This window comes from Aulonocara sp. 'chitande type north' Nkhata Bay, linkage group LG7, assembly GCF_057382095.1.
Source record: "Aulonocara sp. 'chitande type north' Nkhata Bay isolate Kocher_YH1m ecotype deep benthic linkage group LG7, A_spYH_male_GT1.1, whole genome shotgun sequence".
Lineage (NCBI taxonomy): Eukaryota > Metazoa > Chordata > Actinopteri > Cichliformes > Cichlidae > Aulonocara > Aulonocara sp. 'chitande type north' Nkhata Bay.
The window spans coordinates 63798638-63823133 of record NC_141350.1 but is presented as its reverse complement, the minus strand read 5'-3'; the positions used below and the strand labels follow the sequence as shown (position 1 = coordinate 63823133).

General features: G+C 39.5%; 2 protein-coding genes across 3 annotated transcripts in view; both read right to left on the bottom strand.

Moving 5' to 3' along the window:
• The window catches only part of LOC147326596 (TBC1 domain family member 2B), a 62586-nt gene extending 51853 nt beyond the window's left edge, over nucleotides 1–10733 (bottom strand). Inside the window, exons 1-7 of one of the 2 annotated variants that reach the window (XM_086301916.1) lie at nucleotides 10313–10733; nucleotides 9561–9648; nucleotides 9345–9452; nucleotides 5498–5690; nucleotides 5267–5392; nucleotides 3939–4062; nucleotides 3600–3669 (exon numbers count right to left, since the gene is read on the bottom strand). In XM_086301916.1, coding sequence (XP_086158042.1) covers nucleotides 3600–3669; nucleotides 3939–4062; nucleotides 5267–5392; nucleotides 5498–5690; nucleotides 9345–9452; nucleotides 9561–9648; nucleotides 10313–10455 — 852 coding nt within the window. In that variant the 5' untranslated portion in view covers nucleotides 10456–10733. The remainder of the gene's footprint in view (nucleotides 1–3599; nucleotides 3670–3938; nucleotides 4063–5266; nucleotides 5393–5497; nucleotides 5691–9344; nucleotides 9453–9560; nucleotides 9649–10312) is intronic. The other variant, XM_086301915.1, reaches the window with a different exon arrangement.
• A 1318-nt stretch (nucleotides 10734–12051) lies between these two features.
• On the bottom strand, nucleotides 12052–21971 carry olfml1 (olfactomedin-like 1). Its single transcript, XM_086301913.1, has 9 exons — nucleotides 21426–21971; nucleotides 19267–19370; nucleotides 18942–19132; nucleotides 18737–18840; nucleotides 17251–17439; nucleotides 16085–16265; nucleotides 14744–14903; nucleotides 14436–14632; nucleotides 12052–12816 (listed from the first exon to the last, which is right to left on the bottom strand). Exons 1-8 carry the CDS (start codon nucleotides 21549–21551, stop codon nucleotides 14476–14478), a joined length of 1212 nt encoding a protein of 403 aa, XP_086158039.1. The 5' UTR covers nucleotides 21552–21971; the 3' UTR covers nucleotides 12052–12816; nucleotides 14436–14475.
• Between the last annotated feature and the right edge of the window lie 2525 nt (nucleotides 21972–24496).

Genomic DNA, 24496 nt, shown 5'->3' with positions numbered 1-24496 from the left:
GACTTTTTTCAGATAAATAAAGGCAAATATTGCAAACTACACAAAAGGCAGCCGCTAAAGCGTTTAAGTTTCAAAATAGAACAAACGAAACAGACTAAATTGTCAATTCCACTTAGAAACAAAATATTAATTCTAAAAATAAATCTTAGTTTGTTTTACAGAAGAACAGACAAAACTGACTAACTTTTGTCAATATCAAATAAACTGAGAACTAAAAGGAAATTCTCAATCTCTCCTTGTTGTATAGCTTAGCTTTTCAAACAGTTTTAACAGTTACTTTAGTCTGACAAAAGCCGAATGACGAATTAGTGCTTCCAGTCAGAGACTGAGGCTACGTCCACACGTACACGGGTATTTTTGAAAACGGAGATTTTCCGTTTTCGTTTTAAAAAATAATCCCGTACACACATAAAGGCAGAAATGAAGGAAAACGCTGCTATGAACATGCCAAAGCAGCAGGTGGCGCTAGATTCCTAACCGTGCAGAAATGTTGGCCAATCAGAAGTCTAGAAGCCTCGGTGGGTAAAAGTAAACAAAGCTGCGGCATAGAAGCAGAACCGAGTCGTATGTGTAGAGGGACAGTAACTGTGTGTATATGTAAGCATTTAAACACTGCAGAGAGTAGAATTAACAGTATTGTAGAAATCCATTTCACCGAAACAATAACGTGGCGCACAGTGTGACGCATGCACCAGTTTATTGTATTTCCAGACTTGCTTTCGGCACAATTTACAGTGCACGCTACTATGTTTTTTGTCAGACTTGAAATAGCCGAAATACCTTCACACTACGGAGCTTCTATGGCTCTTCCGTTTGACAATCTCTCCGGCATTGGAACCATCATCTGTTTTCTCTTCGGTCACGCTCGGTTGATTTTTCTAGTCGGCACACTCATTTCCTCCATTACCCGCTGGCTGCTTCCCAAACAAACACACGTGCGGCTTGGCACTTGTGCTGTATGTAACAAGTCACGCGACGTGACGCTGCGGCTGTGATTGGTTCGGCTCTGCGCTACTTAATTTGGATTGGCTGACCTTTTTTTTTTTTTTTGAGGACAAGAGCGGCGAGGTCTATCGCGATAGCTTAATTTCTCTATCGAGTAAAAGTTATATCGCGATACATATCGTTATCGTTCTATCGCCCAGCTCTAGGTAAGCGCTACTACTTTTGCGCTTACATTTGACTTGCACATACAGAGTTTATATGGTTGGAAAAGAAAGATCTAAAACACCCTTCACTTTGTTTGCACTAATAAAAATGCTGCTGCCTTCAAGCTGCAATCACAGATAAAGCAGTATTCTGTAGTTGGTTTGCTATATTCTCATGAATATCATTATTGCAAATCTGAGCCTAGATACAGACATTTTAAAACAGACATTGTCTAGTGTAGTATGTGGTACACAGAATAAACTGACATCTGTAAAGAAAAGCTCAAATGAAAAAAAAAAAAGTACAATCTGTGGTTCACTAAATGAAACAAGTGTTACTTGTTCAGTAACAGTAGGCTTGGTGGCAGAAATCTGCACAGCTGTAGGTCTTTGCCCCGCCTAAAGTCACTCATTTTACAACTTTGACAAGCAACGAACCAACAGACTGAATGGGAAAGGAGGCCCAACTGATGATGGAGACATTACAGGGCCTCAGCTTGCAGATGAATCATTCATCACATAGCTGTATCTGGTCTCAAACACAAATGTGTGTATATACACATACACACATTAAAATCTTTCGGTTATTGTGGTTTTAGCAATGCCATTTAGATTCCCCAAATAATGCCAGCAGAAACAAAGGCACCCAAATAAGCACCAAGTTTTCAGTGTTTGCTTATATCAGGGTTCATATGCATTTTTCCTGTCAGGTCCTGTTATGCAAACACTTAAATTTGTCTGTTGTCTCAGTGGCTGATAGTGCCCCACAGGCCTCAATGTGAACTAGAAGCCATTTATAATTTTTAAGTTGTTTAATGTGTAGGTGCTCACAATAAACAGATTTTGAGTGAAAGCCAGGGAACTTCAATAGCAAAGAAAAGTGGCTATTCCCATTGCCCATATTGATCAGTCCCTCTTATTACCATTATTTGCTTATGCCATAAGTTGGCTAGTTAAATATCGGACTAACGTTTAAAGCTTTCACTTGAGTGAAGTAGCTCACATTACTGCTACTGCTAAGTAATGTTAGCTTACAGCATATTCCATATATCACCATGCCTTAACTAACTACTATAATAGCGCTGCCATACTGCATCACACTCAGTGCATTTCAATCATTTCTCCAGCAAGTTTGATAGCTAGCAAAATAATAATAATAATAATAGTTTTAAAAATTAGCATGTGTTATGTATGTATACTTGAAAATCATCTCATCTGTCATGTGACTCAAGAGTACAAATTCCACCAGTGTCGTTTTCTATCAAACGCTCATTAAAACAGCAACGTCAAGTTTGTGCACTCATCCCAGACTGTCCGGGGGGAGGGGCCAGGTGGCGCATTGAAACAGACTGACGATGCAGAGGTGCAAGGCGGCCCAGGCGGAGGAATTTTGCTTTACACTTTGCGACTCATTTAATTTCTCTATCTGATAAGAAAACTGCTTGGTCAGATAGTTATTTGTGGTGAATGAAATACGGTTTCAAGCACGTTTAAGCACCACATCTGAAATTCAAGCACTTTTCAAACCTTGAAAAGACAATATTAAAATTTAAGCATTTTCAAGGATTTCAAGCACCCTGTTATATTCTCAACTCTAGCTGCTAGTTGTAAAAACAAACATTTTACTGTGAAATGGAATATTCATCTGATGGCAAAAAGCACCATGTGTCTGCTGCACAGAATACAAAGTGTTGCATTAATATAATTCACTTACATGATCACTCTACTTAGTGACAAAGTCAGAACAGCTGTGTATCTCTTCCTGATTCTTATAGATGACAATGTTTTGGTCCACTGTAATTAGGGAGCATAATTGAATGGACATTACATGGGCAACTAAATTCAAATGTCCTGACTTCTAACATTTTACTAGTTCTGCTTTGTTTGTAAAAATCCGAATTTGGTTCTAACAACTCTTTCAGCATGTTTTTGCATGTGTAAAAACCCATTAACAATAACTGTATACAGACAGTTAAAGCTTGTGTCTAATACACATTTTAAAAATACAAAATCCTCTAATTTTCAGGCACAGCATGGGGCCAATTTAGGGCTCGAATAATTCATAAACAATCCTGTAGTAATGTTAGCAAAAAGTTCACAACAAAACTCTGCTCTAAGCAGGGTGTTTAATGCTTCATGTTACATTCTGTAATTTTATTCATGTTGTTTCTTTACCTTGAGATGTGTAAGGATGTTCATGCAGAGACAAATCTACCTATATAACAGTTGCATGTCTCTTTGTATTGGTGTGCCCTCTTGTGGGCACAACAGGACACTAAATTGTCCCCCCCTTTAAAATAATGTGACTTTTGGGCATCCCTAAACTGAAACAAATTACTTCCAGGATTTTTGTAACTCAGATAGCAATTTAACAAAAATTAAAGTTTATCATCCAACTTTCATTGTTTGCAGAAACCCAAATAGTGAAACGCGGAAAGTAAAACGACTCACCATGTGCTTGGAGAGCTCAGGCTTCCTGTGTTTTAAGAACTGGTCAAACACCTTTACCTGGTGCTGCACCCTAATCAACAAGAAGAGAAAAAGCCAGACAGTTTAGCAGATCACAGACACAGAGACACACAGGGACACACAGGGGCACCAAAAAAAACAAACCCCAACAACAAAAGGTTTGTAATGATCGTTTCATGATAACCCAACTATCAGATAAAACTGAATTTTTCTTTTCTTATCCTTAATTTACATCAGTTATATCTACACATAAACCACCCTCTGGTTGTATTTTCTTTGTATTTGTATAAAGGCCAACAATAAGAACTGAAGTTTTCTTACTTGGTGAGACTAAGGTCAAACATTTCACCCAGATATTTGGGTTTATCCAACAAAGCCACCAGAGCCCAAAAGGCCTCCTCCTCCCCCAACTCCATCAGCAGCACTGCTGCTATGTAGGACATCCCTGTAAAATGCACACACATTTTTTCCTGGATGAAGCACAGGGTAAAAGGTAGCATTAATATGGTTTGTCAAGAAAAATATACACGTGTTTATAGGGGTGCTCAAGATCCAGCTAATCACGGGTGTGTGTCACCACATTCTGCACAGGCAAAGAAAGAATGTTGCTGCTTATGATCTCTACACTGTGCTAAATCATCAGACATCATGTAAATAATGTTATACATAGCATATAACTGAAAAATTTCAGACATGCTGTGTCTATCCTCAGGTTTGACTTGCTTTGACTTGATGATTAGTCTGACATCAGTTAATTGTTTTCTTGCTGCACAATGACATTGTCAAGCACACCAACACCGACAATGAAACTGGCCATAAATAAATTTTTCTCCCACCCATAAATTTTAAAAGACATTCAAAATAGGACTTCTAGAATATATAATGTCATGCAGAAGATCACTAGAAACCATTGTTCATAAAGGGCCATCAAACAACATTGTTTTCTAATAAACATTTCCCAAACAAGATACAAAATGTAATTATGAGTATTGTCTATTTGGTGCAGATAACTGGGATCAGCTTTCGGTTATATAAGATTTACAAAATAACAAATGTTCTCTACAGTTTTACACTAAGCAGTATTCTTACAGAGACAAAATTAAAATGCCATTCTAACCATGATGTTATATATTTAAGAAGAAAATTGGGAAGACAGAGAAAAGGTGATGGTGATGTTTCAGAATTCCAAAACAAAAAAGCAGGTATAAAAGCTTATGTAGTTATTTCTGCAGATCTTTAGGTTTTAAGACTAAATTATTCTAAAGTGCATCATGACAGAAATGTGCAATTAATACAGGAAAAGATATTATTACCGAGCTATTTTTAAAAACAACTTGACCAGCGTCAACTCTGCTCTGTATTAAAAGGTCATCTACCTCCATCAAGTGGTCACATGATGTACTGCAGGTATCTATAGAATAACTGAAGCAGCTTTCAAAAAAAAGTGTGCTGACTGATGAGGGAGCACAGTGTTAGGTTTAAATCTCCCACAATATGTAGCATAAGACCAATAAAATGTTTCTAATTTATTGATATTATTTGCTGTGTAGCACAGGCAGACAAAAGGAAAGGGTACCACTATAGTATATCCAGTTAAAATGCAGGGAAGTGAAAACATGCACAAACAGTTCAGTCATTCGTCCCATTACCTTGGGTGTATCCAACCTTTGGGTTGTATTTGGCGCAGGCGATTAGGACCCTGAAGAGTTTCGCTTGACCCTCGATGGCCTCGGGACTTTCTCCCATCAAGGACCGATGAGTAGGGAAGGAACGCTCTGTTGGCATGGACCATTTCAAATGAAGTGCATTACTTTTATTTGTTTCAGCTACACATGGTGCAACATACAGAAACACTATGTAAAGTGAGTGTCTGAACTCACGAAGGTCCAGGGCGATTTGTCTGAAGAGTGTGATGTCATCGACAGAGTAGCGGGGCTTTGAAGGGCTGGTGGACTGTTGACGGTTTAAGCCCAGGTTGTTCTGAGTGTCGCTCAGTGTAGTGATTGCAGACAAGATGCCGTATTCACTGACTCCCAGGTCGACCAAAGGTCCTCGCACCTCAGACAAACATGTCTGTTGAAAAGAATACAACATATACTCTGGCTAGAAATCCATCAATAACATTAATGGTTGAAGGAGAAAGACACTAAATGCATGCAGAGTAACATGGATGAATAAAACTTCAATGAAACTGTGGCATTTGAACGCATTGAGGCTCTACAGAGCAGCTGGGTTAGGGTATTAAAAAACAGGGTGTTAGGTAAAGAGCGTATTGGCTCAAACATTTTAAAAAAGTTCAGTTGTTATCTTATGTATATTGTTAATCCATGAAATTGCATTTCAGTGGATACAGCAGGGTCTTTATGTTCTTCTTTATTGACTTTAATAAATGAAATTCACATCTAACTACTGAATTTGCACTAAGCAACCTTCCGGTTATATAGGAATATAATCAGAATAAAACCAGCTGGCAGCCAGTTGACTCGAGTCATTCAGACTGATGGCAACATGCTGGCAATCTGTCTGAATATATAAATTAAAGAGCAATTATTTGCAAACCTTTGACAATCTCTCTAATTCTAATTTGCAATTCTAAATTGGCCAAATGTTGTCTGTTGCTGTGTGGTAACCATGCAACAGACTGGCTACCTGTCAAGTGTGCACCCCGACTCTCAGCATACGACAGCTGGGGTAGGCTCCAGCAACCCTGAACTGGATAAGCCGAAGAAAATGGATCAATGAAAGTTACAAAAAAATTCCCCCCAAAAATGACTAGGCAGTAGACTTGTAGTCAAGACCGCCTAAACCAAGACAACACCAAGACCAGAGAGTATCAAGACCAAGACCAAGACAAAGTCGAGATGAGACCAAGACTGAGACCGAGACAAAAAAAGTCTTTAAACTGCAGCCAGATGCTGCTTCGTTTACGGGTGTCAGGCATATTTATGTGTTTTTGCGATGGACTCGCACAGCCCTCCTCACTGCTGTCTAATGTCTCACTCACTCACTGAGGGGACAGACACACGCTCCACTTGACTGTCGCGTCTCTCACCCTCTGTTTTTCACATGATGATATTATCCTATATCCTCGCATGTGATTGGCCACATTATGGAGGGCTTGGAGCATAGCTGAGCCACTGTGTGAGAGCTGAGCAGCGAAAGGAAATTAAGTGAGGAGCTGGCTCTCGCTCAAGGGGAGTCGACTCTTCTGATTCACTACAAAGCACTCTAAGCACGGCTCTTAGAGCTGGTGCTTTTGCGCATGACACATTATAAAACATTACGTTGTGTGTCATGGATACTGTTGACTCCAAATCTCCCGACCACTATGTTGAACTGAGACAGCAAGACCAAGACAAGACCGAGGGATCCGAGACCAAGACAACACCAAGACCATGTAAAATGGTCTCGAGACATCCAACTCTACTTGGCAGCCACAGATTTATTTATTTTTGTGTAGATGCAAGGACCTTGCTGACCTATTTTACTTGTTTGACTGAGCTTTTAGCACTCTCTGACATAGAAGGTAGGTATGTCAAACTAAGTATGTTCAGTGTTGGATGCTTTCCCCCCCCCCCTCGTTGAATCAATTTAATGCAAGTTTGTGTAACTAATACTATTTCAGGATGGTGGTGCAAGAGATAAGCCCTCTTGTTTGTATTATTCTCAGAGTACTTTAAATTATTTAATAAAACACTGATATTTGGTGTATCTGTATCGATACAATATCACCATGCAAAATATTGCAAAACTATGTTTTACAGACTTTTTTCAAACACCACTAGTGAATCGACCAGAGAGGTAATTAACAAATACATTTTTCTTATTTGGTATTATGTTGGAAGTAAAGAAGGGAGAAGGGGAGAGATATTTTCTCTCTCCCCCCCCCCCCTTCTCAGTTATTTTTGGTTAATTAAGTGAGATTCAGCAACTACAGGCTGCAGGTCTCTAGGCCTGTGCTTAGCTAACATTATCGTTAGCCAAGTTATTGTATGATGCAGTCCTACTGCTTAGTGTTACAGGAAATAACACAGCTACTAATGTTGGCTAGTTAACATTACTTAATTGCCAAATTGGGTTTGATTCAGCAGATGTAGAACTTATCCCCTTCTTTGCAACTTCATCTCACGAGCTGTTCACACATTTTTGTTTCACTTGAATTCATACAGTGAAGTTGCAAAATTATTCTTTTTTGTGCGCTTCCAGGCTGCCACTGTTTCACATAAAATGTTTTTCAAACAGTAACTACTGTGTGGAAAACTTGGAGCTGCTCCCGCAGTGACACACTGCAGTATCAGTACAATCTGAATCTGACATATCATTGGAAAAGCACATGGGTTTCAAACCTGTGACACTGCACGTAATGTGAAGGTACACAAGAATTTCTCATTCATGTCCAGTTGGGCAGAAACATTTCTCATCCATTTTCCAAGGTTGCAGAAATGTCAAAAATGACTAAAAACGAAATAAGTGCCCAGATGGGAGTATTTGTAATTTATTTTCAAATAAAAAGTATAAACCATCCTAATATTTAGTCAACACATCTAAAATCTGAAATGAGGGGATTTTTGTTGTTGTTTTTGTTGTTTTCTTTGGCAAATTGCCAGCATTTTTTTTCCAAGGAAGACTAATCAATGGCTCAATGACACAACTAAAGTTAAATGGTAGCCAAATTCTTTTAAAATTCCTGGTCAAAACGGATAGATTGAAAAAATATATGGAATCGCCACTCTTGGAGGATGTTTATTCAACTTTTTTACTTTGCAGCAAATAAAGAAATCAAAAATATGTCTCAAAACTATTTCTGTTTAAGAGCTGAACATTCTGGCTTCACGAAACAAACCTAAACCATATTAAATTCACTTATTTTAATTAATAGCATGTTTTGTCCTTCTCTACATCAAGTAGATGAAAAAGAAAATTATGGAATCACATTGCAAATAATACTTGCAGAAACCTAAATATGTAAACTAGTCTGTAGTTTGCATGTGATTTAAAGGAAGTTCATCAAGAGAGCTCTCAGCTGAAAAAGCAAAGAGCTATAAAACTGAAACTGAAACGAAAACCAGCACTCACATGCACACAGAAGAAAATAAGCTTACAGTGAGCTAAAGAGAAACAATCCTGGGCTGCAGTTGAAAGCGATGCTCACTGATGAATCATCAATCTATATTGGCCAAGAGATGATGCTCATACTTTTGTCTGGTACTTTTGCACCGATTGTGAGAAGGAAAAAAGGGACTTTCCTCCACTCATGTGACAAGGGGTTGATGCCAGATAAAGAGCCAGAGGAGATGGCAAGCATGACATCAACACTAAACTCAAAGCTCATAATTTGGACACCTTTTCCCTTTCCTTATTGTAAAATATATTTGGTGAAGATGAAGTTACTTTTTTAGGGTGACAATGCACCTTTCCACAAAGTGTTAACTCAGTGACATGGCCAGCAGTCCTGATATCAGTCTGACAAATATTTCCCCCCTCAATATTGCGCAATTCCATCTTTTTGCTCAATCTATAAAAATATGCCATATAAATTATATTTGTTTAAGACATGTTCCATGAAGCCAGAATGTTCCACCAGTAAATAAAAAGCAAACAAAGCAAACATGGAAATACTTTTTTACAGCGGTTGTACACCGTTGTGGGCAACTTTATGATGACAATTCAGTGTTAAAGTGTGCAGCTTTGCAATGTCATTCTTTTGGATGTCACATGGTATATTACCTGGTAGTTGAAGTCACTGGCATCTCTCAAAATATCAGTGGTAAGCAGGCACTTCCATACTCTGCCGCGCAGGCTTGGAGGGATACCCATTTTGATAAATCGCTCAATCTGAAAACACAGCAAGAGTGCGAAGAAAACAAGCATGTTCGAATGGTTGCCAAATGTGCAAAACACAAGATTTTCATCAGTGCTTTTTGTAGTTTATACAAGTCTTACTTGGCTCTTGCAGATAAAGCTGGCTCCATTCCAGTAGCTGAGCAGCTCACACAGCTCTTTCACCCTCACTGAGCTCAGCTGGGGGTAGCTGATAGACAACACAACATGGTGAGCTTGGGCTGATTCATCAGCTTTTTCAATCAGACAGATAGTGTCATTTTCAGTAATTCTAAACTCTGGGCTTTAAGTGCTCAGTGTCTGACAAACCATGACTGCAGCTAGTCAGAGTGTAATGCAATACTCACTGAAGGAAGTATTCAAGTAGAGATTTTTGCATTTTCATTATCATTTCACGTGTATGACGTGTGGACATGTAAGCCTGCAAGGTACACCTGAAATAGTTTTTAGCAGAGTAGCTTTGTCTAACATTATAAATATTCCGCTTAACTCAGCTTTTCTTGTTTGTTTCAGCAACTTGTTGAACTTAGATTCTATTTAATAAATGGATCAATACAGTTGGCGATAAATAATTTAAAAGACTTTAACCTTATTAATACAACGAGGTTTACACTTTTAAGAACAAGATAGTTAGAAACTCTTAAAGCCGACAGCTAATGTTACCACGACTATAACTTACTGAAGTGATTAGTTTACTTTAACAACAAGATTAAAGTCATACAGTTAAAGAACACAGTTGAGACAGTGAATACTGAAATAACTGGCGTTTAGGAGTAAATGACTCGGGTGAGGAGCATAATAAGCCAGGCTAGTTGCTTAAACGGGAGCTAATGTATCGTGAACCTGTTCCGCACCTGTAATCGTGACACCGGTGATGAAGTTTCTGGTCCTTTTTTTTAGTGAGAGCAAAGCCGAATTCATCAAAACGCAAATTCTCACTGCGCCTTTTAATTGTTGAACTCCTCCTGGTGACGTTGGTATTGCTTCTCCGCTTCATGGTGATGAGAAAATCCTTCGAACACTACTTCATCCGTTCCCAAAAAGGAAAAGTGAAATTCACCGTCCAAATGATTTCTTGCCGCTGCAGTCAAAGTAACCGGCCGCTCTGGAACCGCCCCCTTTCCCCACGTCATCTCCAACCGAAAATGGGCGGGTAAATCAGAACCTTTGAAATGAGTGATGCGAAAATGCTCTAAATCTATATGACTAAACATCAAACAACAATATAATTCTTCTAAGATAAAGAAGCTTAAGACCTGATATATATAGTGAAATGTGACTTAACAATATTAATGCACTGAAGCAAACGCAGTATTCGAATGTATCTGGTCAGCATGGAGCTGATTTTCACAGTTCTCCACCCTGGGGTCAGGCCCTTAAGGGTCCCCGAGTACACCTGTTAGGCCATGTGATAATTAATGGGGAAAGCAAAAAAAGAAAGAGCAAAGTTCTTGAAACTTCTTGAAAATGGTGGTTTATTATCAGTATTTTGACTTTGACTTTTTGCAAATAAATGAAATATATTTATTCTGTCACAGTTAATTATTACTATCTTTTACATCACCATTTTCTATCACGTTTAAAACAAGGGAAATGAAGTAATCCACTCTGAGACTTTAATGCAAAGGGGACACAACGAAGGTAAACGTATAACCGGTCATAACCAAGAGAGGGCGCTGTCGCACTATTTACATCTGATTCACATGCATTTCCAACCATCTCAGCGCACTCACACTAAAAGTCACAAACAGTTCAAAATAGAACCTTCATCTATATCAAACTAATAAATAACGTTTGTTGCAGATTATGGCAACACAATCTGTAAAAAGCAGATTCCACAATTTATGTGTCGTATTGAAGTTTTAGTCTAGTCTTACTGAATGCCTGCTGTACTTTGAGGAGAACTGGATAATGTAAAAGTAAATCCTCTTAAGATTCTGATTTTAAGAGCATTCTACAAGAAGATGCAAATGTGCAGAGAATGAATGCAGCATGCACTCTGGTTCTGCGTAAACTGAGAACATTATTCTTTGATGTCTTGATGCATGCTCAATCATAAATGCAAGGAAATCCCAGAAAGCTGATTCTCTTCAGCTGGACGATGCGTTTTCAGTGGGAGACACGTTTCATCACTCATTTCAACACTTACATGAACTGAATCTGCTTTTTGGCATAATGTTTGATGTCGATGAGAATGTGTAGTGTAAATGAAATGAGAGTTTCCAGCACTATTTTGTTACTGTTTGCAGAATATACAATGTTGACATTTGGTTGTCCTTTCCTTGCTCTGCCTCCGCGAATCTTCACTCCTCATTGTCTTCAATACTGATTTAAGTAGGGTTTTTTTTGTGTAATTCTACTGTGTTCAAGTGCAATAAATAAGCTTTACAATACTACTATATTAGCAACTTATACATGAGGGATTGGAAGATTTTAACAACTGGGTAGACTGTTGACCAACTTCAGCAATGAAATAATGCCAACATTTTTGGGAGAACTCAGCTATTCAGCTGACAGAGACATATTCTACGTTACATATTTCAAACAGTTTTTAAGATGGAATTCATCATTCTGAAAAACATACTGAAAACCCTGACATGTAAATGCTCTTTATTGTGTTGCTACAAAGTATAAAGTACAATGCTTAAAAAGGCTTCAGTTAGACATGGAATTCATTTCTATAACCCTTCACAGTGATAAAGGCAGCATCCATTGCCAGCAAAGGAGCACTAAACAACAGCAGATTATAAAATACCCTATGATTAGCTTTCCTAGACGTGCTTTTTTTTTTTTTTTTTTTTTTGCATGATTTTCAAGTGATAATAGAGATTTTAATGCAGGATGCAGAATTAACCAACACATTCTCACACCCCACTCATCACACACTAAAACTTGTTCTGGACCTGCTTCTTGTCATATTTTAACACTGGGGTGCCTAGTTGATATCAGCATATCACTATAGTGTCAGAAATTCGCATAAAAATAGCATGCATTATATATGTTGGCACAGTTAATGGCAGTTTTGAGTTTAAATGCAAACTTTCTATTTGAATTTCTGCTTTTTTGCCTCATAAAACTTTTCTCTAAATATAGTGATAACATCGTTACGGTGAGGTCTTTTGATCACAAAAATCATAAAGTGTAAATCTTATATTTTGGTAAACCAAGACAGAAAACAACCCTGTTTTAGGTTAAAATACATCTTTCCTTGAACTACACATTAAAATTAAACATTTTAAAACATTTCTTTGGTTACCACATCTTTCAACAGCAACAACACCAGTAGAGCAATTTTTCTTGGGAATGTTGAATAATTACACTTAAGGGGTACCCAGTACATTACAATGCGAAGCAGCTACAGTGGGGCAAAAAAGTATTTAGTCAGCCACCGATTGTGCAAGTTCCCCCACCTAAAATGATGACAGAGGTCAGTAATTTGCACCAGAGGTACACTTCAACTGTGAGAGACAGAATGTGAAAAAAAAAAAAAAAAAAAAATCCATGAATCCACATGGTAGGATTTGTAAAGAATTTATTCGTAAATCAGGGTGGAAAATAAGTATTTGGTCAATAAAAAAAAATACAACTCAATACTTTGTAACATAACCTTTGTTGGCAATAACAGAGGTCAAACGTTTACTATAGGTCTTTACCAGGTTTGCACACACAGTAGCTGGTATTTTGGCCCATTCCTCCATGCAGATCTTCTCGAGAGCAGTGATGTTTTGGGGCTGTCGCCGAGCAACACGGACTTTCAACTCCCGCCACAGATTTTCTATGGGGTTGAGGTCTGGAGACTGGCTAGGCCACTCCAGGACTTTCAAATGCTTCTTACGGAGCCACTCCTTTGTTGCCCGGGCGGTGTGTTTTGGATCATTGTCATGTTGGAAGACCCAGCCTCGTTTCATCTTCAAAGTTCTCACTGATGGAAGGAGGTTTTGGCTCAAAATCTCACGATACATGGCCCCATTCATTCTGTCCTTAACACGGATCAGTCGTCCTGTCCCCTTGGCAGAAAAACAGCCCCATAGCATGATGTTTCCACCCCCATGCTTCACAGTAGGTATGGTGTTCTTGGGATGCAACTCAGTATTCTTCTTCCTCCAAACACGACGAGTTGAGTTTATACCAAAAAGTTCTACTTTGGTTTCATCTGACCACATGACATTCTCCCAATCCTCTGCTGTATCATCCATGTGCTCTCTGGCAAACTTCAGACGGGCCTGGACATGCACTGGCTTCAGCAGCGGAACACGTCTGGCACTGCGGGATTTGATTCCCTGCCGTTGTAGTGTGTTACTGATGGTGACCTTTGTTACTTTGGTCCCAGCTCTCTGCAGGTCATTCACCAGGTCCCCCTGTGTGGTTCTGGGATCTTTGCTCACCGTTCTCATGATCATTTTGACCCCACGGGATGAGATCTTGCGTGGAGCCCCAGATCGAGGGAGATTATCAGTGGTCTTGTATGTCTTCCATTTTCTGATGATTGCTCCCACAGTTGATTTTTTCACACCAAGCTGCTTGCCTATTGTAGATTCACTCTTCCCAGTCTGGTGCAGGTCTACAATACTTTTCCTGGTGTCCTTCGACAGCTCTTTGGTCTTGGCCATGGCGGAGTTTGGAGTCTGACTGTTTGAGGCTGTGGACAGGTGTCTTTTATACAGATGATGAGTTCAAACAGGTGCCATTCATACAGGTAACGAGTGGGGGACAGAAAAGCTTCTTACAGAAGACGTTACAGGTCTGTGAGGGCCAGAGATTTTCCTTGTTTGAGGTGACCAAATACTTATTTTCCACCCTGATTTACGAATAAATTCTTTACAAATCCTACCATGTGAATTCATGGATTTTTTTTTCACATTCTGTCTCTCACAGTTGAAGTGTACCTCTGGTGCAAATTACTGACCTCTGTCATCATTTTAAGTGGGGGAACTTGCACAATCGGTGGCTGACTAAATACTTTTTTGCCCCACTGTATGTCCTCAACAAACATCAGTATATTAACACTGTTGTAATATTAGTCTGCAATGACTTGGTCATTCTTGCGTGTCTCCACTTTGTAAATCGTCTGGTAGCCGTCATCCCAGGCATACAGCTGCTTGTCTCCGGGGTGATAGTGGATGCTGCTATGGCTGGTGTAACGTTTCGGGAAGAACATCACAGGACTCTCATTGCTGCACAGGGAACGGGATGGCACAGGGAAAAGAAAGTGGTTTGTCATGTAGATACTGTATGTATGTATGCAGGTGTATACTGTGCATGCATGTGCATGTGTACAAGCCAACCTGTGAATGGTGTCATGGATGTCATAGAGACACTGTATGGTGGAACGTCCTCCATAGCGTGTGTTGTAGACCACATAAAGGGTGCCACATATTAGGAAAGCTCCTTCAGCGTCATGGCTTCTACACTGTGTGTCCCACACAGACTCTACTGCCAAGGTTCCTAACATATAAAGAAACAAAGCTGGACTGAATGGATATATGTTCTTGCTTTATGTAAGTGGCGAGATCAAACCATAGAGGGTACAAAAGATGGATTTACTGCTCTGGGCAAAAGTTTTGAGTCACCAGTCATTTCCCAAAAAATATGCAATACAGGTGCATTTATTAAATTTACATAGTATATAGGAAAAAATAGAGTTTATGCAGTTCTTATAGTTTTAAAGCAAATATTTGCTGTGACCACAACACAGCCTGAACTCTATGTTAGGGAACCCTTCTTGCTATTTTTTTAAGTAGTCTAGGGGAATAGTTCTCCAGGCATCTTGAAGGACATTTGATGTTGGCTGCCTTTTGTTATGTTCTCTCTCAAGATTATCCCATACTGCTTAAATAATGTTTCTGGGCTCTGGGAAGGCCAATCCATGACTGATAGTGTTGCATTGTGTGTTGTTCTATCCAGGTATGCTTTTACTACATTAGCAGTATGTTTGGGATCATTGTCATGCTGAAAAATGAAGCCAGTTCCTTTCAGATGCTTTACAGATATTATTGCATGGGGAATCAAAACCGTGCTATACTTTTATGCTTTGATGAGACCATTTATGGTAATGATAAACTGCACAGTAAATGGGTCAGTTGCAGGGCCAAATGCATTTCTCAGGTCCTGTATCAGGTCTTTACCAGAATTTTTTCCAATTTTTTTAGTAATCACTTGCAATAGCTGTTGTTTTTTTAGCCTTTCGTGTTCTTTTGACCTCCACTTGTCCAAATAAATAAATAAAGCACTCCTTTGAAAACTGTTAGGAGCAAGAACTAGAATGAGTGAACAAGCAGCCCATGTACAGAAAAACTTTGAAAGACCTTTAGATCTGTATAGTCCTCCTTTCTGACTTGTTGAATGACCTGAGAGCATAAACGCATACGTTTTTAAAGAGCAAATAAGGTTATGCCTGTTTTCCCGTACATTTCGCCTCCTGTTGCCCATAAAAAAAGTTTTTTTTTTTCAATACAGTCTACGGATCAGAAACCACTCTGATGCTTGTTTTATTATATATATATATATATATATATATATATATATATATATATATATATATATATATATATATATATATATATATATATATATACTCAAAACCTTTTTCACAGAACTGTGTATGTGTAGCAGGAGTAGTACTTTACCTATTTCCAGTTTGGTGATGACCAGGTTTCCTCCATACTCAGCATCTGCATGGATGACCCAGAGGCCAAGTTCATCAACAGCCATGTCCAGGTAAGTGTTAGGGTTCAGACTGTAAACAGGCATATGACCAGCTCCTGGAAGAAGCATGCTGTCCACCACTGTGCCATTCAGCAGGTCTACCTTTAGGAATTTAATTGATATGAATGGACATCATTATAGCATAGAGGGCCTTTTGTTTAAGTCACTTTATCTAACCACATAATTAGATTGAGTAACTACTGAAAGTATGTGAACAGTGGTGTGCTATTTTAGTCACTTTATTAGCACAGAGTTGGAGGGTACTGCATGTTGAAACTGGACTAAGATAAAAGTTAACGTTAGCATGCTAACAAGCTTACAAAAGATTCATTTCAGAGTAGCATTTTTGAGGCGATTGTTGTTGTGATTTGGTGGTATATAAATAATAATAAAATGAATTGAATATTAATGTAGACTCTATTTAATTTTGGTGACTAGTACTTGGCTTGTACAAACCAAAGGCTTTAAAAATCCCAGACAAGCCAAGTACTATCAAAATGTGGTTACTTTATGTACTACTTAAAGAAGGCTTCTGTAAGAAGAAAAAGAAAGAAAACCAGTGCACACATGAGCGACCTTACACAAATTAGCTGTGTTAGCAATGCTCCCATGTCAGCTAGAGTAGGTCAGAATCACTTGCATGGCAATGAGAGGGACACCACATTGCTTACTATTTACTATTAAGAAAGTGATATTAAGTACAACTGAGGCAAATATGACATTCCTCACAGACATGTATTATATTTGTGATTAATGGAATAAAATACTGGAAATTCTTCAAATCCCCCTAAAGTATCCTGACAAAAGTCTTTAGCTCTACTGGAACAAAACTGTTTTCTCTGCTCACTGACCTCAGTTGACACAGAAGTGAAGGAAAGAAAACAAGACCGACTCCTCAGTGACTAAGCTCCCTGTTATGAAGTCTCAAACTGGTAAACTGCAATTGTATCCAGGAACTGTTGCCAAGCGACATGAACAACTTTAATCAACCCCTTTTGTACACAGAGTGCAAATCAACACAAGAATGCCTTGATGTGAAGTACACATGAACAACGTCACATTCATGTTTGCTAAATCACTTACAAACCTTCACTATTTGGTTTGTTGTATCTGCTTTGTGGTAGTAGAGGAATCCATTGTAGACCACATGACCCGATCCTTGCCAGTGGAAAGGCAGCTGCACCACCTTTGCTGGAGATGAAGTCCTCTCTGTGAAGCTTTGCAGGGAAACGTACTCAAGCATGGTGTCGTTACGAATTCCGCTGAGCAGATAAATCTGAAAGATTTCACATTGGGACAAGCTGAGATTTTGCAGCTCAGCTTTATATTCTATTCTTTACAATAAACTGTATAAAAAGGCTGTTTTAAAAAGCTTTTAGCATTTTGGTTGGCATCATCTTAAGTGTTTAGAGCCAGAAAAACTACTTTTGCACAGAAAAGTTTGTTTATTACCTAAATCTAGTAAGTGTGGTTAGTAATGTACATCTGCAGGGTGCATGTGTGAACAGCCGCAGACACTGTTTTATTCTAACTAACATTTAAATAAAATCATAGAATTTTACTCACTTATAAAGTTTGAAAAGACTTCTTGGACAGTCTGTTAACACACCTGATCATGCAGCTGTAAACATGTTCATTTAAAGCACTAAATTTTGCCACTTTAACACAGCAGTCCATGGGAATTGTCTCACTTTTGGAACAAGCCTCAATTGGCCAAACAATAAACTGCAGTCTGGCCTCAGCTTTTAAGTTCAGCTCCAGAATATTGGGCAGGTGGTTTTATTCTGTTGGCCAATCTTATATAGCTACAATACACCCACCCATTTACATCTGGGTGGAATTATTAATTATTAGGAGCTCCATAGTTTACACATTTGCCTAACAAGCCAAAGATTCCTGGTTCAGTCCCAGGAGGAATTCCTAAAGCACTGGCTAAATGTAGCTTTGTAATTATTAAAGTTGTGAACTATTATTTAGTCACTTGCTCACTCACTGCAAGCAAAGAAAACATACATATTTAACAGAAATACCGAAAAATTAGCATCTTTGGGAGCTGTTTTTCTGGCTCCCTGAAAAACAGAGGTCAATTTTCTTACCCTGCTGAACCATATTTTTTGTCACTAACTCCTATCAGGAAATATCTGGCTCTTCAGATACAAAGTGACAAATGTTACAACAGCTAGTGTCAAACTTGAAAGGAAAGTGAGAGCCAAGGGAGTAAAATTATGCATTATAAAACCAAATGATCTGAAGCTGAGCTCAAAGATGTTAAAATGTTTTGCTGAATGGAGGGAAGCTGCTCAGTTGGTAATAATTGTATGTGGTTTTATCACCTTAAGCCAGCCATTTCCATCACAGGTGGTCATCTGATAACAGCTGATCCAATCACATAGGACAAAATAGTCCAAAAAGCATGATTCATTTTGATTATTCAGAGAACAGATCAGTGAGTGTCCATTAACAGAGCGACAGTGAGAGAAAGATAAACAGAAGAGTGCAGCTCAGAAGGAAAGACAGCTTTACCTCTGCTGCAAACAACCAGTTATTTCATCATCTATAAAAAAAGAAGAGACCTTGGCTGATCCTTCCGAGGGGTCCTTGAACCAGGAACCATAGGTGTCTCCTGCCTTCTTCACAATCTTGAGAGACTTGATTTGACTCAGACCAGTGCTGCAGTCTGGAAAAAGCACAGAAGCAGGAATGAACATTTTGTTGTTTCTTTCTATTTTCCAAACTTATGTTATGTGGACCTTTAAATATCTCGTCTTATTTAAGCACCATTTTGCACTTTGATCTTGGCTTTCCTTTTCAGTAGGTCGAGTTCTGCCGCTTTTATCTGCTGTTCCAGCAGTGCCTCCTCCATCTCAATTTCAGACTGACTGGGAATTTTGTTTTCCAAATATTCCAGCTCTCTCTCCATCCGGTCTACACGTACAGACATGCCATCCATCTGGCTCTTCACCTCTGATCTGTACAGCAAAACAGTGCTTATTTCATGTATTTCATTCAGTCTCTTGGAAATTTGTCATTGTTTCATTCATTTTTCATTTAAATAGTGTGTACTGAGAGAAACTTTGTAAAGGAGATCTTTCACATATGTTACCTGAGAACACTGAGTGTAGACAGATAACCTCTGATTTCACTGGAAAGGTCAAAGGTTCTTTGGGTGACGCTTGTGGTGCTCTGCTCACACTGATTCAGGCGTTCCTGGTTTCATGAGAAAAGGAGTTAAAATGAGAATATTTAGTTTGAGAACTGATGGAACCTAAAAAGGTTCACGTAAATTTTACTTGGTCAGGAACAATACCACAAAGTCTTGCTCCACTCATTCTGTACATTAATAGCACTTGATGCATTGCTTTGTTTTTAAGTTATTGCATTCACAAGAAAAGTTGACCTCTCACTGTTCATGTCACCCACCCACCCGGCCGTCTGCCAGGCAGGGTGACAATACTCCATCGGCCCTTTTACGGCTCAGAGGTAAAAACTGAACTGTAGCCTCCCACTGTGATGGGATCTAGTGTGATGATCATTTGTTCCCTTAATGGAAGGTGTCACAAAGTTTTTCTTAGCATTCACCTCTATTAAGATGAAACACAGTGGACCACATCATAGTGGTCTGTTTAAGCATGACAGTGACCTCAGCCTCAGGGCATGGAGGCTTACTGAAGGTTTAATGAAAATCAAAATGGTGTGAATTCTCTGCTATTGCCTACACAGTCACCAGATCTCAACCTTGTTTGGAAAACATAGTGTTAGACAGGATTCACCACCACTGCCATCAAAAAACCAAATGAGGAATATCTATAGAAACACTTTATTGTCTTGATCCCAGTTTCATATTCTTGGTTTCACTGTTTTAAGTCATGATCAGGGCATTCCTGTTTATTTTTGTTTTGTGTGGAAATAGTTTTTTTTTTGGAAGGGTCTGGGAGTTGGATGGTTTCCTTCACACCTGATCTGCTGCTCTTCATGTAGCGGGCAGTATTTCAGAGCGCCGTGTGCAGCAGATCATCGCCAGATTGTCTTCACCTCTTCGGTGCCCACCAGCCGTCAGCTGAACTCAACTCAAACGGTCCTTGATCTCCAGCCTTCTTTCCTGGTGATTTCCAAATGCTTTTCGGAACCAGAAAATCGTGCCCTCCTAACCGCTACCACCTGCCCACTCTCTGCCAAACTCCCCAGTGCCCTGGATTGTAGTATGGACTCTTCCTTCCTGGTTATGGAAATATCACAGCAAAAGTAAGGCTGAAGACTTTGACTGCCTGCTTTGGGATTCATTCACTACCACTCGCTTACACTCTCTCTCCTCCACAGATTGCACAGTTCACCCCCGTTTTTTGTCAGAGCAAGTTTTGTGTTTGTTGGATTTCTGGATTCCTGGTTTGGTTTTTCTTTGCTAATAAACTGGAAACTTTATCGTGACATCATTTTGTGTTTGAGTTCAGTTTTTGCTTTATAGTTATTCCAGAGATGAGTTTCAGTTTTGCAGCCCTGCCTTTTGGCTCATGTCTTGATTTCTATTAGTAGTTTTCAGTTGCCCTTAATGTTGCCTGTGTCTAGCCTCTGTGTTTATGTCTTGGTTCTCCTGTGCTCACTTGTCTGACATTTTGTTAAGTGTTAGTGTTCATGTCTGGGGCTTACATCATATGTTGATTTAGTTGTGTTTCTGTTCCCCTCCCTACTTTTTTCTTTCTTTCTTCTTCTCTTTCTTTTACTTGTACAGGGTATTCTCTCCCTCTCGCTCTATGACAGCTGGGGCTGGCTCCAGCTGTTCTGTAATCCCACGCTGCATAAACAGTAAGAATGATGGAACTGGCATAATTTGTATCTTGACAGCCTCCAGCCAAACACTCTTTAACTGCACAAGTTCACTGATCAGTCTTTTCTCTATTTGCTCCAGTTCTGCAAAACTTCTGGATTTTGATAACAGACTAAGCTAGTACCTGAAAGTCCTTCAAAATGTAGTAAACCCACCATAATGAGACATGTTGTATTTCTATAGATTGGAAAAACATACTGACTGATATTTTTTGTTGCCTCATTTAGATTTCCACAACTCTAGATGATCAGATTATGCAGTAAAGAGGAAATTTTCTGAACTGAACTGCACCATTCAGCAAAATGTCAAAGCAAAGTGAGTAACACTACAAACAGCAGTTAATAAGTGGGGGCTGAGTCTATGCTCTTTGTGTCTCTGACCTCGTGCCAGATGCACATACATGTAGTTGACGTGAAACAGAAGAACCAACATCAGCTTACCTCCATCTGAGCCAGTCTCCTCTCCAGGTACTGGATTATAAAGGCATCCTGAGACGAGCTTTGGCTCTGGACTGAGCCCACGATCAGACACAAAGATACGAGAAAGAGGGGAAGCATGCCCGACATGACTAAAACTCAATAAGTCTGGCCAGAGTAGTCAGCCCAAGTTTCACTGCCTCTGCAGCTGCAGGGAAACTTTAGTCTTTTTGTTTCTGAAAAACTTGTCAGTATTAATGAGACCACTTCCTGTATTTCCGGAGCACTCCTGAAGCACAGAGCTCAGTAAAAGTTCTCCAAAGTGAGAGCATACAACAGTTTTTCTGTGTTAAAAGCAATCCCAGATTCCGTAAGTGACTGAATTCTTCTTCTTCTGCTTTATTCAGGAAAAGTTGTTGCTCCAGAACGTTCTGCCTTGTTTCTCTAATAAGTTGTTGCTACACTGGGTTTTGGATCCAAGTGAACCTCACCCACGGTCCCTCCCAGTCTCTCTCTCTTCTAGTTGCTCCGTCTACCTCTCTCGCCCACCCTTCTACACTCTGTTTTTTGTGCATTTAAGGTATGAGAGAACCATCCAACAGAGGAGGGGGAGAAAGAGAGACAGTGAGCGCTAGAAATAACCCCGACAGTTTATACCCCATTGGTCAATCCAACATTTTTTCCATTGTAATACTCTCCAGATGGCCCACTGACACGTCCTCAGTTCTCCCACAGAGCAAACCATGACCCAATAAAGTTACCAGTTGGATATATTAACCAAATCAGTGCTCTATAACCTGTCTGTAAATATTTCTGAAGTATGAGGACAACCGCCATTTATACTAAACTCATTCATAAACACACAAATTGTATTTTACAGGCAGGATTTACAGGCTTTATTTGAATATACTGATACAAAACAATAATTACAAAGTTGTCTTTTAATTTCCATCTACTTATTGTTGTCAGGGGGGCTGGAGATAATGCCAGCTACCATAAGAGGAGAGGCAGGTACACCCCGGACAGCTCGCCAGTCTAACACATAGAGACAAACGACCATTCACACCTATGGAAAAATTTGATTTACCAATTAACTGCATGTCTTTGAACTGTGGGAGGAAGTCGGAGTACCTGGAGAGGACCAACACAAACATGGGGAGAACATCCCCCAACAACTCCACACAGAAAGTACCCGGCCAGTTGCTGGAATCAAACTCAGGATCTTCTTGCTGCTAGGAAACAACCAGGGTTTTAACATTGGTAACATTTTTAGCTCTCAAACAAAGATATTTTTTGTGTCCTTGGGCAAGACACTTCACCCGTTGCCTACTGGTGGTGGTCAGAGGGCCCGGTGGTGCCAGTGTCCGGCAGCCTCGCCTCTGTCAGTGCGCCCCAGGGTGGCTGTGGCTACAATGTAGCTTGCCATCACCAGTGTGTGAATGTGTGTGTGAATGGGTGGATGACTGGATATGTAAAGCGCTTTGGGGTCCTTAGGGACTAGTAAAGCGCTATATAAATACAGGCCATTTACCATTTACCATATGTGAAAATATGTCAAAATAACAAATGTGTTTTGTGTTACAGGGATATCTTGTGGTGATAAAACACGAGCCAACTAGCACCATCACCTCCAGTCTCATAGAACTGCTTTGTTTTAGCATAGCTTGAACCCCTGACCCTGTGCCATGCTTGGTTGCACACTGCACATGACATACCTTTTACAATCTGCCAACGATTGGAGATCTGGTCACTACAGGGGTCCAGAATTACAAGGCTTATCCATTGTCATGCAAAGGCAGCCACTGAGGGGCCACATTCCTGTGTACTCCTACTTTGCCCAGCCTCCAATAAAAGGGGAGGTTTGCTGCAGGAAGGGGATCGGGTGTACAATCTTTGTCAAATCAAATATGCAAATCATAAATAAATAAATCCAACCAGATGTAGGCAGATGATACTGTGACCCTTTAAAGATGCAGCTGAAAGATGAAGAAGGAGAAAAAGATACAGCTGTCACATAGGCCATCCACCCATCCATCTATCCTCTTAACTGCTTGTCCATTTTATAGTCACAGGGAAGCTGGAATGTGTCACAGGTGCCACTGAGCAAAAAGGAAAGGTGCACCCCACACAGGCTGTTAGTCTATCATCAGGCACCATGTAGGTCATGCTTTGGATCATTTCTAGGCTGTAGCAGTCTTTTGGTGATGATAAATATAAAGACAAGCTCCTTGCCCACATTCTGAAGAAATGAAGGAAAGTTAGGTTAAAAACAAAACTTTGAACTCTTTCACGCATTACAACTTAAAAAAAAAAAAATCAGATTCTGTACAGAAAATAGAAGTAGCCACCATTACATCACATTTTAGCATCATGGCCATCTTATCCTCATGACCGTATTAGGACGAGAAGGCGGAGTGTTAAGTTATCAGCCAATGAGCTTTGTTACCAAGATGCTTTTATAGATGGAACACACAGATCGCTGCCAATTAGTAACAAAAAATAAAATACTTGAGTAACTGAAATCACCAAAATCGAGGGCTCACTGGTTGCCAGATAACTCCATGAAAAATGCTGTAAAACTCATTTGCACCACAAACACGTTTGAGATTAGCAAATGTGAGGCACACAGTTAGTGGCTACAGGTGTCTGTGTTGAGATCTACCTAAACAGGTGAGTTATTTAAAATAAAATAAAAAATCACTCCAGATGAATACGAAGGATGGAAATTAGCTATAAGCTAATTAGCTGTAAATTGGGAGTTTTGGGGATTAACTCACTTTTGTAGCCAGCCTCACTTCTGTATTGGCTTCAATTTTCTTTACCCTCAATTGTTAAAATTACGCTATAATTATATGTCATTAACATTTCCTGATGTAAGTGCTGCTCTGGAAAACTTTAAATCAATGCCACTTATCATGCAGACATATTAATGATAAGCTTTTAAGACATCTTCCTTTAAGATATCTTACTGTGTGGTTCCAAGTTTAAACTATTTCAGCTGCGAGGTTTCTGCCCTTGCTCCCATCCCTGTTGATCCATGTAATATTCTGACTGATTTAGGTCCAAATGTTATCGCTGCCAGATAATTCTTGCTT